An 18,855-nucleotide genomic window follows, 5' to 3' on the forward strand; every position below is an offset into this window, starting at 1 on the left:
CGTATTTAATAGACCCAGGCCACCCACGTTATGATGACGGAAGTGGACGCTAAATAGCTTAGAGGAAGCGGACCTCCTAATTACTGTTACCCGCACAGTTACCTGCTGATAGATGAAATTATACAGCGAACTATACTTTATGACCAGAAGATTATATAACAGGTCTTGCTTTCTTTAATGTTTTACTAGCTTAGGTGCAAAAAAGGTCTATCTGTAAAGTAAATGTTTCTCAATATAAGTAATGTTTATTTAGTGATTTAAGTTGATGAAATTGACGCTTCTTAACGCAAACGAGAAAAACTGCAATTCGCATAAGGAAAATCAATAGTTTCTAAGTAGCTGGCTTCTAGAATACCTAAATATACAAGAACTATGCATCGTAACCACGAAACCGCAACATCTGTTTACTTCCTTTTAGCTTCTTTTTCCGTTTAAGTTTTAATATTTTGTTGTCTGTTCAAAACATGCCTAACTGTCGACTTCGTTGGTATAATATTATTGTGCCATAATTGTTTTGTTTTTAATAATATAGTTCATGTTATGTCCTTTTTAGTTCCTCTTTATTCAGACAGTATCATCACTATGGCTCTACTAACACACTGGAAGGTCAGCGTGCTCAAGACAAAGTGTGTACCTCTAACGCTCCATCCACGCGACCGATTAACTGTAATTAAGCAGAGGATTTATCGGATAAACTACAGTCTCACTGTGCAGACGCCAGATAATTAGCATCAAGCCTGATATGCTCCTCAAAAGAGCCTACTAGCATGATGGAATGGTTTTTCATAAAAATAAAAAAAAGTAACAATGTGTGTTGAGTTGAATAACCAGGAAATGTAATTAAATATAGTTTTTTTATCGATTACATTATTATATACATAGATATTGTACTTACGAGGACGTTCATGTCTGTAGCTTTATGAATGCTCAGGGACTGTACACTGAAGGTATGCAAAAATATGTTAATTTATTATCTAATTTTTTTTGAGGTAACTAATCTAACGGGACGCAATGTTCAGTTGTAGGCTCCTTTCAATCAGACAGCAAAAAATCATTTAAAAAACAGAAGCCAAACATAAAAATTATTATTTTTATTTATATTTTTTTCATATTGAATTTATATTGAACTATGAAATTACTATTTAGCACATACATTGATTGTGGTTGATGGCAAAAACGTTTTTATTTGGGAGCCACTTGTCTGAAGTAATGCTTAATATCAATGCAGGACGTAAAGCTCGAAATATTCGAGACATACCAATATGGGTCGCTAGTTAGTTACGTGAGTTCGACTTACTTTTCATAGAGTAGTTCAATACTGGTGGAGTTGAGATCGAATCGACAGAGCTGATAGTCTGCGTTGACCAATAACGCCGTAGAAGACGTTGTAGTTTGCTACATTACCAGATGAAATGGAGACAAGTGGATTACTGTTGTTTCATCAGAGATTGTGCTAAAATCTAGACTAAGTCACTACCTTAAGTGTTTTCGGCGACCTTTTTAGGTAGAACTGAAAATTTAGTAGACGCGGTTTATCAGACGTTCTCCTACGAAAGAGTCCCATACCTAAGCCTCGATCATACGAACTATTCCAGTATACAACTGGGCACTATCTAAATGTATGCCATATTTCATTAAAAACAATGAAGCGAAGTTCTAGTAACAACACACCTCTAATCCCATGGAAACACCTAGTACGCTGCTCACGCGTGCCCAGTGTGTAACTGTCCGGAGGGGATACGCAGAGACCCGGTCAAATATCCTCAGGGTAGAGCTGTCCCTTGTGGCGCTACTGGCGACTACTAAATAGCGCCCAACCCCACACAGACAGGTTACGGCTCCGGACGGCACTGCAAATGAATTCGGTTCGGCTTGTTTTTTCAGTTGTATCATAAACCCATAGGAATATTGAAGCGAAGCAGGCCTTTTCTCTGCTTAGAACTGAAGTTAAATGAGTGTAAATTGCTTAGATTCTCTATTCGTAACTGAGTTATATTATAGTATACCATTTTTTTTTTTGTTTTCTTCAATAAGACATTTTTTGTAACAATTATAGTAGCTATATTACCGAATAGCTCTCAATTTCGTTCACCAAATTCGAATAAACCAATGATATGTAAAAGCAGATAGATATGGACACACACGTATAATGATGATAGCTACCTTCCACCTCGTTCGCGCCAGTTGGTCGGGCAGTGTAAGCTTTAGGGAACTTTGGCGTTGCATGACGATTTAAATGGAAAACCCCTCCATCATCACGACCAATGAAGAGTTCCTGATCTGTGCATCAAACGCCATGAGAAAAGTAACCAAAGCCTGAAACATTTTTTTAAGGCCGATGCAAAGAAATCGGAACGTTTGAGAGATCTTACCAATAACAGAAAGCGCAGTAAATTGCAAATTGTTGAGCGAAAGCTTTATTCTAGCTGAACAGACGAGCTTAATCGTTGATTGTGGCGCTACCATGAGATCGTCGAGGGCGTTGTCAGTTTCCTGTATATCGAGACAATTAGCTTGTTAAATATTCTTAGAGGTGAAACTTATCATTTAATTGCCATAGAGTTCGTTGGGCAAATTACAAGTTAATGCTAGATGCAACTCAATCTGCATGATGGATTTGGATGGAGGATGGATTCTATTAGATTTATGCAAGTGAAATAACTGTTCTTAGCAATTTTTTAAAATTTATTTATCTATTTACACTTGTACCTGGATATGAAACAACGACCAAAAGACAAGGTGTCCTTCGAAGTCTAGTGTAACTATGGACGTTTCTTCTTCATTGTCGCTCAGTTCTCCACGCCTGGATCATCATCAGATGATTATCACATACATTATCCACAACGTTAATCGACCTTTGTGTTTCAGATGGTTAAACGCGAGTGGTTTCAAGAAAATAAATAACGTAACATAGAGAAGTTTTGTTTTTATGCAGACATCACATCAAATTATCCTTATGTCTAATTTAAAGGTTCTATTGAGCAGTTGCTCGTAGAATTCAATTTTGACAATTTCCCACATTACCTTGTTGTCAATGAACATAAGCCAACGATCCGGCACAGCTCTTTACTTTCCAATGCTGAGCTGAACGCTGCCGCTCGTCGCGGCACCATCAATCCACCCCAGCTGATTCCATCCGAGAACCAAATACAGAAACAGCCACTTATATTTGATTTTAAAGAGGCCTCAGACAAATATGAAAAATACTTGTACATTTGGGTCGAGTGTGGTGCCTTGTCAAAATATATGATCGTAAGTGCTATGGCCTTCACAGTCATTACATGTCTAGTATTTCTCAGCAACCTATGTTGAAAACGACGGCCTTACTGCATTAAGTGGCATAAATACATCTAAAGGTCATGCAAAATAATCTTTCTGATTTTTTTAGAGCCAATTAAAGCATGTTCACGTTGCTAATTTAGTTGGTAACAAGGTGTTGTCAAGGAATCAGAGATGCGGGGCCAATCGCCATAGGTCCTGCAGTGCTGCTATGCCTGACAACGGTGTTCAAGCGCGAATGAGCGTTATCTTTCGTATTGTTGATAGTGTGGAGATGAAAGTCAAATAGATCCGCACAAACGGATCAGAACCATTCAACCGGGTACGACAACCAAAGAACTTTTGACACGTACAACTGACAAAAGGTTTTCGGGAATGAATTCTTTCAACGAATTGGCCATTTTAATGGTTTGAGTCGTAATAACGTGTATTATAATATACGTATCCTCTACATCTAAACACAAATTAAGCTACACGATAACAGCCGTAGCGAATTTGTACAGACGACAAGGCGAGCTTACTTGCTAAAACCGGCGGCCGGCGTAATGGACGATGTAGTGCGACGCAGGTCCCAGGCCGCAAGACTACTGTCTTCTAAGGCGGCAACCACAATCTCGTCCCCAAGCCATGTTAATCGCTGGGGAGGACTTCGGCATGTCAAAAACCTACATCAAATGAAACAATATTGATACACATAGCAAATAACTTAATTCGTCGACAATCTGGAATCTTCTCTGTGTAATTGACATCAAGAAATTTTGACTGTCCAAGAAAGGCTTTTCCACAACAAAAGCTGAGGCTATAGCTTCTTAATCCACTTGCAATTAAACGTAGCCGACATACTGCTCTATATCAACGACATGCTACTGTTAAGGTAGCTACTGATAAGCTAATTAAGAATATTGTCCTAAAAACCAGATGCGTAAATGAGATGGTTACGAGACAGTTACTCAATCAGCTCTCTGCTCTCACGCAACTGAATCAGCGAGTTAAAAAGACACAGAACGCTCCCGTTAGCTATTTGAGGGGTAAAGAGTAGCAACGTTTACTTCGTTCGGAATTAATCTCGCCTGCTTTTAAAAGAAAATGAAACAAAGGACAACTTTACTCTTTCGGTTGCATGGGTTCCCTTGAATCCCAAAGACCAAGACCGCACTCTGGCACACCGTTATCCTCTTCTTTCTGGGTTTGAAATGCGCATGCTATACGAGAAGCCTTTGAAGGAGCTGTAGCGACGTCAATCACTGGTAGTGAGTGGTAAAGGGGCAAATTCACCTACAACGATCAAAAAACGTGCAATGATTTTCAGTACACCTGCAAAAAAACACTATTATTTTCGGTTCGTCTTAAATAAAGCTATATGAATTTGCCTGGCGGTCGTTTACGCGGTAATAAGTGTTTTCATAAGTTTGATTTATGGCTATATACCCATCTATAATACCTAAAGTAGACACATTCGATCTAAACTGACTTTTGGTACCTCCTTACCCGCGTAACACTGAGACCATTAATCCCGCTCCCCGTAAATGAAATGTTGATATTCATTCTAGCGCTAACGTCCAGATCTTCTTCAATAACTTCGAGGATGACAGCGGCTGCCGACTGCACGAATCGTGACAATGCAAGCGCGTCTACAACGCGCACGATTCCGACCCCCGATCCTATTCCAACATAACATATAATAGACACGTGTGGGTTCATATTGTCCGAAAATTTTATTCTTCAATTTTCAACAATTACTTGTAACACACAGAGCTAGCTCATGAGAAAATCCTTGATCAAGATTCATATTCCTTGCGGCTTTCAGTTGGCACTCAGACCTCATAGTAATAATTTAAATACTGATTAACATAGCTGCACCAGGGATCACTTTATCATTTGCTTGGATAGCCAAGTCTTCTATTATTCGAATAGTAAAATATTCTAATGGCCTACCCCTGACTGGGCCTTGTATACCCTTGGCGGGGTGCTGGGTCCAAAGTTCACGAATCAGCCTGGGCTCGGTTTGACATTCGTCTTCAACTCGTTCTGTTGTTTGCGTCGCTCTCTGCCGGCGGTCACATGCTCCGAACGCTGCCATATAGTTGTCATACTGAAGGCCCTCTGTGATAAATTAATATATTCAAACAAAAATTAGATAATAAATAGATTGATAAGTTAGATGAAGCTATATTCTCTCTATCTCTGTCTATGTATTTTTGAAGGTAAACTAAGAGCTCAAGGGCAATAAACCTGTTAAACGACGTGATTCTTTATATAAGATAAATGTCGAACTTTAGCAGTGTGGGTCTATGACAGGTACCAGCATTCATATCTTTAGTTGCAGCATCAAATCAAAGAGTCTATAGCAGATGACAAATAATAGTAATGAAATTATTTACCGAAATGAAGTGCTAAATGCTTTGACCTGTCGAGGTGGATAAACGATAGAATCTCGTGCGCTCTTATATTTTCATCAGTTTCCTTTTTTCCTGAAAAAAGCAAGAAAAGGATGTCGAAATATTTGTACACAGAAAAAAAAATAGCGAATACATCAAATTTTCATGGTTCTTTGTAATGGGTAACTCAATTTAATGTCCACACGTAGACTGGAAAATACACAGATTACTATTTAAAGACGAAAGAAACCACCAGACCAAAAGAAGTTCTGCCGTAGACCACATTTAGTTACTTTAGAATGAATTAGTAGAGTAAATGTTACACCACTTAGAACCTTTTAATTTGTAACTAAATTGTGTTAATACCTAAAGAAAGGATGATAATATTAACATTTTTTAATTTGTTGTATTCAGTAATTAGGACGTTTGATATAGATTCACGTTTGATACTCACCGTTTGACTGAGGTTTTTGTGTTGTGGGTGGTATGGGTCGCCACCTTTCGGGTGACGGCTCGGATACTTGAAATTGGACTTGTTTTCGAAGCGGTTCTGCAACATTCATTTAAAAAACACTATTATACTTTACACTTGGGATTTCACAACATTACATATTTAGGCTCAACAGAACAGCTACTTACGTAAACTATACGCTTTATTGTCTGTTTACTTTAATGAACATCTGTAAATATTTCTTATTTTTACTTGAGTTTCGTTCAGAATAAGGAAGATCGATGCGACATTTTCTTACCGATCTCCTCATTAGAATTACTGGTTGTCACTGTACCCTCTCCGTTTTCATCCGACTCGAAATCGGAACCATAACTGCTAAAGTCGTCCGAGTAGTTTTCTGCCTCGGAACCTGAATTGCTGCGGGAGTATCGGCCCGATCCAACCCGTTCTCCACCAGGAGTCAGCCCGTCATATCCGTTAACGAGCTTGAAATAAAGTTTGACAGAATCTATTACACTACGCGCTTGCTTTTAGTCAGTGAAATTAGGTGCCATCAAATGCCAATAATTTAGTCTTCATAGGAAGCACACGGTGCTTATAACCAAACATAATCTATGACATGTACCAGGCAAAGGAACCTGCATGTTGAATTTTTATATCACGCTGTGTACGAGTTTTAAAATGACCCATAGTAATAGATAAAATGAAGCCATTTAAATGTTTCTCCGTTGTCCAGCGACACTTTTCTGATGTTTATAATTATATCTTTATACTAACTACATATGTTATAATGAAATATACGTTTTCCGTGGTATTGCCAGTTTTTTCAACGCCTTTATTAGGTAGCGAAACACCGTTATCGTAGCCGTATGATCCAGTGCTCCTTCGATTTGCTGACGCTTCACCGTAAGCTCGGCCAAGTTCGCTCTTCTGCGAGGTTTTTGAACGATCCGACGTGCTAGTTTTACTATTGCGCTCTAGGCTGTTTGTAAGTCTGGCCTCCTACAAGTGCCGGCCGAAAGAGCGTAATCAAAGAAAAACGGAATTAACAGAGCGCAAACAAGATCTGGCCGTGTTCTAGTTATGGCTTGTTCCCAGGCTAATACGCTTGTCGGTAACAATCTTATTGGAATATTATGAGCAACTTCAATGAAGGTTTTTACAGATGTATAGACGCGAAAGGTTGTCACTCACGGCTTTTCGGTTGTCGGAATCTGAATTTCGGTTGGCTGAAGTAGGGGAGAAGCTCTCATGGGTTGCTGTGCTTCCTCGGCGAGATTTTCCAGACGTTCCTGGTCTTTTTTCTGCATTTTGAGTAACGGCCTTACCGTTACGGCTCTCTTGCACCTTTGGCTTGACTTTTTCATTCTAAATGAAACGGAAAGCTATCCTGGTAAACAACGTGCCTACCAGATGTCGTACCTCGTCCATTTTATACGAGTTATACTGACTCAAGTATATCCATACTTTTCACTATAGACATAAGAATATTTTTTACTAAGGTGCATGATTTTCGGCCACAACGGGATTTGCTAAACCGGGCTCCTTTTCAGACTTATGCATCGTAATACCGATACCTTGTACCATACTGATGTCGTACAAAACAGTTTCAATTTTGTAAATAATTTGATTTCATTGGCTTCTGTCTTTTCTTTCGAACAGTCCCAAAATTGTTTTTGGTCGAGTGTTTCTTCGATAGGTGTTCTGCTTTAAAAAGACAAATTAAAAACGAGTAAATCCACTCTCATTGATCTTTTCTTACCGATATGTTATTGCGTACGTTGGCTGATGAATTCCTAGCAGCCGACGAAGACTGCCCGTATTTTTCTTTGTTGCCATGTTCCCTTGTCTAAAACAAAGGTTATATTTAGCATTTAGCAAGCAAATTTAATATCTTGTCTTGTCGATCGCTTACTTTTTGCTCATAATTCAAGATCCACAAGTTTGATTAAATTTATTCTGCTTGATTAGTCAGTAGAAAGGAAAGCATTATCGTCCGTTTGCAAATGGCCATGAAAAAAGTAATTGTTAACTATCTCATAGGGAAATCACATTAATGGGACAGCCGCAAAACTCTAAGTGAGCCCAAATCGTATCTATCTCATAACACAAGGTCGGTCCTCTAATGACCGTTAATACCTAACACCATTTTAACCTTTATAGTACATTATACTATTATCGATTCCAATGTCCGAGCTGTCAATGTTTAGGCGCTATCCTAAAAAGACTGCACGTCAACGGCTATAAACAATCATTTGGTCAACACTCATGCTAGAACGGATGAAAGCTATTGCCGATGAAGACAGAAGCTTTCTCTAACTCATAAGTTCATGTGTGAGAGGAATCATTTTTAAATACATACCTCCTTGTGTCGCTGTTTAACATCATTGTTCTTATCTGTGGCCTCCTTGAACTTCCTTATCCCATTTTTCAGTAGGTCACTTTCTTTAAGTACGCTGTCTGAGCTTTTTAGAGCATTGGTAGCACCCGATTTCGCTGTAGTGCCATGGGAACTTGTTGAACTTTTGCCTGTTAGCGACGTTCTGCTACTTTGATTTATCGAATTCGAATTTCTCATTTTACCTTTTAGGGAGACAAGGTGGACGAACCAGGTTATCATTAGATCCTGATTCTGTTTTTTTGTAGTGTTTAAAAGTGTAATTGTAATAGTATTTAGACTTTTAGCATTAATCTCTCTTTGCGATCGTTTAAAACGAATGATCATGGTAAGGAATGAACTTGGTACTAGCGGCTAGCACACGAAAAGCATCGATAGTGAGACCTCCGACAGAAGCATGCCATATCTTCTGAGCATACGCATATCAACGATACTCTACATCCCAACATGCATGCATAGAGAGAAACCGAAATCATTATTATGAAACAAGACTGTACTAAACTGAAAACCGCACTACATAAACCTAAGCATTTGTAAAGATAACAAAAAATCTTCTAGTAGTGCACATTTATCTACACGATATCTGTGACTAGCTTTTTTTTTATTTTTGCATAAATACGGCGTAAACAGTTTAATTTGCGAATTTTAGAAGAAAACTACTACCACTTGAGTAGATCTTCGATGCAGCCGGCACGCTTGTACCTGTTTTACTTGAAGATAATTTGCTCTTCGACCTAAATAAGAAAATTAAAGAAGCTTTGTTATAACAGGTTTAGAATAAAACGTAACAAACATTAACCTCACATGTTTCGATACTTCTATTTTATATGGTTCGACACCTCATGATACTTCGTTTGTTTGTATGTATTGAGGATATATTTGTACTTTTTACAATCTGAGGCCGTGTTTCCCATTATCGTCACTCAGACTTGCAGCAGGCTGATGGTGGGGAACCAACCATTCGGCGCTTGTGAGCTCCATCTAGAAATTATAACGGCCAAGCAAGCTCAGCGTAGAAGCTTTGCGTTCGTTGAAGATTTTACTACGTGAACTATTAGTTTAAAAAATTCGAGTAGGGAAATTGTGAACTCGTGAAGAAGGACTAGCTGAGGGCTGTGGTGAAAGCCGGTTTATCTCAAAGCGCGTCAGCATTCGTGTATGAAAATATCATAGTTGTTTATCTGGGTTGAATTGATGAGATAAAGAAAATTAATTTGAGAAACTATCCAAAAATAGAGACGTGAAGACACTTAATCCTCTTTGTTCTCGCGTTACGGCAGTGACCCATTCTACCATCGAACTGTAACTTACGATGAAAAACGAAAATCGTAGAGGCCAGCCAGTGGATGGATGCCCCCAAATTGACGACGTGTCTTCTCGAAACGAATATATAGCTGTAAAATTTTATCGGTGATTAAGTGCATTAAATAAGTCCTAATTTACCGGTTGAAGGAACTCCGCATTAAGCAGCCAAGATTAATGAACGGAAATAAATCATTTCTGCTGCTCTACAACGATCGATAATACACAACAAGGATGACGGTAGTAAAAATGCAAGGGGTACAATCGAAGGCTCTTTGTATTCCACCATGCTTGTCAGTACTAATTGCCATTTTTTCATGGTATGAACATTTTTTTTAGTCTGAAAATTACTACAATTTTAACATGATGCCGAAATGACATTTGGAAATTTCGTAACCTCTTATACCACAGATTTCTGCGTTTCCACCATGCCACGTTCCATACTGAACGATCTGGTGTTTCAGATAATATCGCAATTGTGTATATATAAATACGGCTTTGCCATGAAGATATACTGGAGTTTCCTCAGTAACTATATATATATATATATATAGTTCCGGCAATGCTCATCGTTATTGTCAACTCTCCTTGGGATTGTTTTCCAGTTGAGTGTATATCTTCACATCAGCGCGAAGTGTGTACCTACAACTTTTTAAAGGCTCGAATATTGTTGTGCGCTTCCCTTGTTTATCTTATTCATATCGTTTAACACGTACTTTCTTTTAATGCCCCTATTACTACCTAAGAGACTAAGTAAACCAGTACAAAATGGAGGCCGTTTCGACACCATACTAACTCTGTGCTGTTCCTTTTTTTCTCGGCACGCATCGTTCGAGTCTCATCTTTCGTCTTAAGGCCATCCTGCTTGTCGACGGCTTCTTTTGCCTTTCGGTCACTACGCTTATTTAAGCGCACCTCTTCAACTGTGCCCCACGGTGCGAGCGCCTGTAGATAGTCAACACATTACAAGCGTTAGACTACACCAAAAGATTGAACCATCAAGAGTATTATACCTTAGAAGGCACGGAAACAGTTGATATTGATAGTTACAAATAGCTGCCTATGAGATTCACTAGGCTGAAAAGCTACAAAGGACGTTTTTGGCTCGTGGACTTTATAAATATCTGTGCTAGTCTTTCGAACAGAGAACGCCATGAATAGGATGCAGGATGTTGTACATAGATAGAAGTAAGCTTACGTAGTTAATAATAGGACTAGGAAGAATGGTTTGGCATAATAATCCTATTCCGATCGCGCACCGTTAGGCCGGAACGTCCATGAGCATTAATCGAGCTCCGCGTATCCGGACGCCATTGATACTAATTTTTCAACACAAGTACACCAATTGGATGAGCTAGGAGCACAAAAGGCAATGCTAAGCTCAACATTATATAGTTATCTATAGATACCACTGGCTGAACGTACATAGTCAAAACGTTTAGGGAAAACCTAACATAGTCATTTCTTTCTTTTGTTATATCTGCCGCGCTGCTGGCGGGGTACTGCAATAAAATAACAATAGTGTTATAATCACGCATTGACTGTGGGAGATTTTATAGATATGTATTTCAAGGAGACTTTTCTACCATGGTGTCCTCAGTTGTATGTATGATTTGTGAAAACCGAGAAATACCGACATATGACTACAAACTACACACGCGATAAGGAAAAATTTTAGACAAGCCCGAGTGCGACTCAATTCAAATATACACATCGGTCCTCGAAGTTGACTCAATGTGGAACTCAAACACTATTTGAGGTCTAATACTTTTCATTTTTCCAGCAATGAATTAAAAAATACCTGTGACCAACAATTGAGTAGTAGAGACCAAGTGACGCTTAATTTTTAGTTGTCACCATAGAGGCTTTTGCGATCGATGCGCTTCATCGAGACACAACAAAGTTATATGTATAATAGCAACATATAGTAATAATACTTGGCTCAAACAAACGTCGGACAGTAACAACCAAAATAGCATAGTCCTCTGAAAAGGCTGGCGTTGAAATTAAGCAAAATTTCAATATACTTTTACTCACTTATTATGAATACAGTATATAACATTGGGAAGCTGCTGTGAGGAAACTGCCTAACTTGTTCCTCACAGAGCTCTGCATGGCACTCTGATCAACGGAATTATCGATCTCGCCGTTATCGTATTATGTTATCTGACATATACTGGACACGCTTGTCATTCAGGCTGTCGAGATACACTTCACTAGCGTGAATCGGCCAGAAATTTGGCTAGAAAAAGAAGATTCAGGCTCTCTCTAATCCAAATATGTCGTGCATCAATACACCATTAAATCCATTGAGTATAAATACGAAGTCATCAATTACTTAAAACAAGATACATGGCTTCTATAGTTTAGCAGTAGTCAAAAGCTATTTGATTAAGGCTCGATATTACCTAACAAGGACCACCAGCAGAGGGTTTGACAACAAGTTTTTAATTTCACCATTGCCAAAATATCGTTTGATGGTTTGTACATCCTGGTAATCCCGTACAACTTTCAAATTCTCCTCATCTTTATTGCGAATCAAAATGTGGTTCTTCCACACTGTGAAGATGAGACACTGTGAAGCTATATACATCGAACATCGATCACATTAATTCAAGCAGATTTTGTAGACCTTTGGATAACAAGCCTACGCAAGAACCGCTGCTGATTCCTCCGACGCCATTAGCGTAAATTTCGTTTTGATTTCAATAGAAAAATTAACAGTTAGGCAGCTATAGACTATGACGGTGGGCATCGCTCCAGTTTCGTGAAGGGGCTTTCGAAGCAAAAGTCTAAACAATGGTCCAAAGCTGGTGATATAGCTGATTATTTTATAGTACAAAACACGAGCATATAGACAGCCTTCTGATATTTGCTGAGCAAGTGAGCGTCTTCGTCCGCAGCGGGTATTTTTTACGAGTTATTAGAATGGTACGATTTGTTTATGTGCATAGACTATAGCATTTATACTCCACGGTAGATATGTCGAGGGATACTCGCCCGCTCCTGCATTGACGACGGGACCACACCAACAACAGAGCTTCCAGCAGGAACTATACGGGACACCGGTGTCTGTTGACCCGGAGGGCCTAATCAAAACAGCTTAGACGACCGTCACCTACGCCCATTTTACTTACTCTCAGCAGCAGCCGATACTGCGTGCTGTCATGGCAACGTCCACAAACGTTACCTCCAAAGTGAGCGGGGCCCTTTTAAGTTCTATGGGGAACTCTAAACTCAACCTCGTCCATTAACTAGATGTGTCATTCGTACGGTATGACGTATTTTGCATCGAATGGAGCTCCTATATATATATATATATATATATGCAGCAGGTGTTTCTTACGCGGTATCTATGATTTGATTGAGACGAATTCAGAAAGAAATGGCGTAATGCCGAAATAATCTACAGTGACTAGACCGGGTAGATATTAGAGGACTAACGGGTCGGTAAAGAGGTTTTTAGATAACTGCAAACATAAACAACTATTTTTCACTGAATAGCTGAAAGACACAGATACTAAAATGTAAATATGGAGTTATGGAAAAAATATTGACTGCTTTTTTGGCTAGATGGCTTTAGTCACGTAACATGAGTCACGCTGAGTTGGCGTCACTCGAAGTCACAAATACTGCTGCCCAGACCCATAAAAAAACGTTATGCTGTCCACAGTCAATATGCGATGTCGCAAGAAACGGTCCGAGAAGATGCTTCCGTTGCGTTCATTTTGGAAAGTTCTATGTAAAAAAACACTCCACGTAGTGGTCGGGCTAAATGCAAAAGAAATGAACGAGGTCAAGACTGGCACGTGAGTAGCTATGATATCACTAAGGACTAAATATCCACCACCAAGCGGTTTTATAATGTTTGTAATGTAAAGCTAGCCGTAAAAAAAACACTCAGTATTTGGCTGGGGCACAAATTGACGCAAAATAATATACATATACAAAATTTTATTGAAACGGAGCGAATCGAAATCAGGCCAGTTTTAAAACGAGTTATAAAAAGTGGACCATATTTAATGATAATGTAAAAATTGAAAAAAAAAATGAATGTGGTTCACAACTGTGGAAAGGTTTAGGCCGACAAGAGGGAAGGTGATGCTATGCGTTTAATGAGATTAGAAAGGAAACGTGCACTGTAGGCTGCTAGCGCGTGGCAAAGGGTTGATTCAGATTTCAACTGTCAACAACAAGACATTGAAAAAAATGAACGCCAACTCGTAATCAGGGAAGGCGTCCTATTTTATTATGGCAATGCCAGACCACGTATATTTTTAGTCACTCGGTACATATTTTGGTCGGAAAATTTTGCCCATTTGCCATATAGTCTAGATAACCAGATGGCGCAAGATCTGGTTGTTTGTTTCTGCGAAGACCCGCAGAACTCCTTTAATGGTGTTAATTTAAGTTCAGTGGAGGAATACAGAAAGCACTTGCCACTATTCGTCGCCCGGAAGTTCTACAGTGATAGGTTTAGCGTGTTACAAGAAAGATGACAGAAAGCCACTGATCGCCCGATCGCTGAGAATGGCCCGTATCTGATTTAGTATTATTACTTAAAAAAACAAAAATATTTGCTTCAATTTTAGCTTAAAGGACCCAGCATTCGTCGACACGGGTCGAAGCAATGATAAATCGCTACTAGCTAATTTTCTCCCTTATCTTTCCAAGGTACAGAGCCGCGACGGTTTCTAATGATGGTCTATACTCTTCTTGACGTCTGAGTTTATTTCATGCAATATTTGTTACGTATTTTGATAAACAGGACTACTCCAAGTCCATGAGCCTGTTTAGGCTCAAATCAAGAATCAAACTGTAGCGACGACTCACGTTGAGTAATAAAAATTAATTTATGAAATTAGCCATAATCAGAAGATGTTACGTAAGACCATTGTAATATTTAACTGCGGTATGGTAGCAAATCATTTTTTGAAAGATGTCACAGCGAATATGAGCCAGGCTTGATTTGGCAATGGTGATTTGAATCTACTGTTTTACAAGAAATCCAAAGCTAAGTGAACTTCCCTCGAAACCCACTCTATTTTGGTTTTCTTATTGGGCCTATGTGAAAGCCAACTTAAGTTTGCTCTGTTCTCAATTTGCCACGGAGCCCAGCTATTTTATCGGCATATTTAATGGCACGTCGAGAAACGAGTGCCACGACGGAAACTCACTAGCATTGTACCGTTTGTTCGGTGCGAAAAACAATAAGAACAGTTATGCCATTTTGGATAAATATTCTGCCAGCCGATTTATTTAAATGGAACGCTTAGCCGGGATCTGCGGCTCGGTGGTTCGTTGTGATATTTTTAAAAGTTTTTTTCTTGAAGCACAAACGAGCATTGTTATTGAAGAAATATACATCATCAACAAGCTCGATCACTCTATCAAAAGGCTTGCCATTACCATGGCCGGCAGGCCGGCCGGCAGGCCATCCACAGCGGCGAGGAATGGCCTTTCTCCTCCAGTTTCCTTATTAGATCGTGTGATTGGCGTCTTGCTAGCACGATACTGGAGTTCATTTCAGATATTGGAGTCAATAAATTTCAGCGAATGCGCTGGTACGTCGCAGTAAGCCGTAGCGACTAGGTATTTGTATTGCTAGAGATATTGTGCAGTGGACTAGGGCGTTCAATATACTCAAAGTCTGGGGCGGTACCAGGATTGCCATACTTTGTTGTCCACGTGTAGCCGACGGTAAGCAGTAGAAACGCAGCGGCCGCGGTTGCTGCCAAGTGTTTGAGTGGTGGATTGATTGAGGCGAAACTCCCAAATACGTCGCCAGAACGATTAGTCAAAACGATTGTCTTTGGCGAACTGTAATTAGCTCCATCGTTACATTATATCCTTTATCTGGTTAGCGACTTGACGTACCTTAAAGCATGTCGAATTAGCAAGCAAATCTCTTGAAGATGGATTCTCATCTAAAAACAAAGAAAAAGGGTTTTATCCTTTTTACGGTGCCTTGCATGTCCTGCAATTCTTCCTGGATCCTACAAAACCAAGTATTCGATCTTGGAGTTGATAATGTCAATGTGCGTAAAGGGGAAGTTTGAACGCCTTTGCTTAGTGTAGTTCATCGGCGACATTCGTAATAGGCTCTACCACTCACTCGAATAATGGCCGCAGAACCCACCGTGTCTAATACAAAATGTCCATAATAAAAATAATCCCTTCCATCGATATACAATGATTTTCCTAAAATAGTGTGCTTACAGTTATTTTAATAATAATAGTGTTTACTAATGTGACTATTATCATTCTGACCCGGCTGCGACATCAGCTGCGTCCAATCTCGAGCTCGAAAAAAGAACCGGAATAGTTGCGTTAAGTTAAAACGTCGCTCATGTCCAAGGATGAGAGTTTTAACGCATCTTTTCTCGTACGATTTCACTTGTTGGGGGGGGGGGGGTTGCACAGCCCTGCTCCAAGGCTTATACCTCATATTGTAGCAGTCAACATTTGTAATTTAGTACAAAATCTACTTCAATTTCCCAGCAAATATGCCCCGGTTCGCACGCCTCTTAATAATGGCCCCTATTATTCTGTGATTGGAAAATTAGTTAAGTTCCTTTTTATATTGTTTAATAATATATAATTTAGTAAATCATTAAGCGGTTATGATAATGACGATTAATCCCCAGCTGGGAATTGAGCAAATAATACGTTGGCAACATATTCATGTGAAAATATCTGTAGAATCTAATATCTCGTAGTGGATACCGTGCGTATTGGGCGGACCGCAGACGAGTTTTTGCTTAATTTTAATGTTTGCCGGAAGACCGGAACTCTGCACCTTGAAGAGAGACACTTTGCTTTTACCCTGCTTAAAAAAAGTTCTAAATTGGCCAAATGCACCTTTTTATGAGTGACTTTTCATAATCAACTAAACAATAACAATAAGCCGAACAGTTAGGGGGAGCCACTATCATTTACTCACTTTATTTATACAATTTATCTAGCGTTTGTATGGAGCGCCGTCTAAAATAACCTGATTATTATTCTCTGTTCATCGTAGGGTCACAGTTCGCGCACTAGAGAGTGGTATCCAGTACGTATGCCTATTTTCTCCCCTAGGCAACAGGACCTAACGCTATCCACGATGCCAACAAGTTGTTGAATCGCATCTGCTTCTTGGAAGTTGAGGTTCGAGAAACGATGCCAGCACTGCCGCTGACTCCGCAAGTGAGGACAAACTCACCTCTGTGTCGATGGATGAACACGGCCCACTATCGCAATGAGTTGTTTCGAGTTTTTTTTTTGTGTGAACTCATTAGAACACGTGAAGAGTCAATCAGTGGTGTCTTACGTCCGTCGTTAATTGGGCGCGTGAATGTAATGATAGTCGCTGAAGTTGGTTTACATTTAGAAGTTGGCCAACCCATCTCTTAAGTTGCTGTCGGAACAGCAATCTATAAATGCTACAGGACGTGATCTTAATGATCGAACGGATCGAGTGCATCATTCAAATGTCGTGTAGAGGCGCGACCATGAAGGCTTTATCTATCCCGACGAAAAAGTCCATAGAATACCCCGGCACAATTATATGATGGTTGTGTACAATATGATTCGTTATATAAGGCAAAGGCCCACTCGAGCAGGTGGGATATGTGTGGTAATGATACAACTGAGACATCGTCGTTTTTTTTTTCTCACAATTGCAGTTAAACTATTGCACTAGTCGTTGTAAAGAAATTGTATTAGTACAGAATTTCTGGTCTATTTTGTTTTTGGAATATGTCAAATTATAAACGTATCCATAATATACCTGATTTCATCTGATAGGACCTATTGCAAAACAGACGCAATTGGCAAAAAATGACGTAACTATAACCTGAAGTTCTGCACTGTTTTTTTTTCGAGTGTGAATCATCAATGCTACGACGATGCTTTTGTAGAAACGTGAACGCTGCTATTTGCGCGTATAGGAACAGTTGTTAATGGAATAACTATCCTCGACTTGAATTGTGAGCTTATTTTCTGCAATAGCTGGCAGTCATGGTACGTGATACATTCACTGCTGATCCGAAGTACAAAATCTTGTTCAACTCTTTTGCCGAACAAACAATCTATGTACTGCAACTTCAATTCTCTCTTAAAGATAAACTAAGCTTTATATAAACGTGGCTTGACATTGTGTATTTGGAGTGAGTCTTATCTTAATGATAATGATTTCTAATCAAAATGATATCGTAATGTTTTGTAGAGTATTGAGGAGGATTGAGGAGACTAAGTTTACGAACTGCCAACAAGGAAGAATGTCTCAATGGGTTGTTTTATAGATAACCATAGTCAAATTGACTATGGTTATCTATAATTATTAATTATAACTAGTCCTAGTTGGCTATCTTGCAATCGCCTTGGACATTTTAGTATATGAGCTTTCGGTTCATCTTACTATGTTTTGATTGCTGATTTTCGGTAGTAACGAAACAGATAACAATCATATCATATCATATTATAGCGAATATTCCACAGGGAATCTTGCCTTTCAAACAAGGATTGAAGTGAGACCACTAGTCTCTATTCTTTGAATTCGACCCTGATTGACGCTGGATGCTTCGGTGGGTTGAACCTACATGAATAGGAAGGTAAAAGGCATAGCAAAAATGAATTGTGCGGCATATATTATGTTAATTATTAGTAATTAATGTAGACGGGTGAGTGATATTTGGTAGCATTGGTTTGACCCATTGTCACACACTACGGGTCACTCTTTTAAGTTCGTGTTGTCTCAGTTGACATTGTACCCCATATACAGCGTTATTCCAAACGGTAGCCGGGAAAGCAATCTGCTTTATTTCCAGTAAATCCTGCTTCACTTCTGCTCAAAAGAATCACACATATCTTTTGGTATACTTATTAATTAAAGTTGAGCTATGCGAGCCCCATTTCAGAACTAATACGACGAGATCATACTAAAAAAAGATTCTAAATAAAGAGACCTTTAAATGTGAATGACTTTTCTCTCTAAGTCTAAATTAGACACAATCGAAATACTACTGCCAAGTCAGCATCAATTTGTCTATCAATTTTTGCAAAAA

The 18,855-nt window shown here is 39.2% G+C and overlaps 1 protein-coding gene across 2 annotated transcripts; it reads right to left on the reverse strand.

Annotated features, from left to right (window-relative positions):
• Positions 1-219: 219 nt before the first annotated feature.
• On the reverse strand, positions 220-12,964 carry LOC111268014 (uncharacterized). 2 transcript variants are annotated; one of them, XM_086971538.1, is made up of 23 exons: positions 12,809-12,964; positions 10,605-10,753; positions 9,170-9,240; positions 8,471-8,691; positions 7,871-7,957; positions 7,303-7,476; positions 6,910-7,110; positions 6,407-6,593; positions 6,112-6,207; positions 5,661-5,750; positions 5,215-5,382; positions 4,768-4,940; positions 4,388-4,554; positions 3,801-3,944; positions 3,025-3,126; positions 2,710-2,803; positions 2,373-2,493; positions 2,164-2,280; positions 1,672-1,850; positions 1,298-1,395; positions 896-941; positions 635-664; positions 220-300 (listed from the first exon to the last, which is right to left on the reverse strand). In XM_086971538.1, the coding sequence occupies exons 1-23, from the start codon at positions 12,818-12,820 to the stop codon at positions 250-252; spliced, it is 2,778 nt and encodes a 925-aa protein (XP_086827664.1). In that variant the 5' UTR covers positions 12,821-12,964; the 3' UTR covers positions 220-249. The 2 variants fall into 2 exon arrangements, with proteins under 2 accessions (XP_086827664.1, XP_086827663.1); XM_086971537.1 differs by having other exon boundaries at positions 2,704-2,803.
• Positions 12,965-18,855: the final 5,891 nt, after the last annotated feature.

The sequence above is a fragment of the Varroa jacobsoni genome, unplaced genomic scaffold (genome assembly GCF_002532875.2).
Source record: "Varroa jacobsoni isolate VJ856 unplaced genomic scaffold, vjacob_1.0 scaffold_1248, whole genome shotgun sequence".
NCBI lineage: Eukaryota > Metazoa > Arthropoda > Arachnida > Mesostigmata > Varroidae > Varroa > Varroa jacobsoni.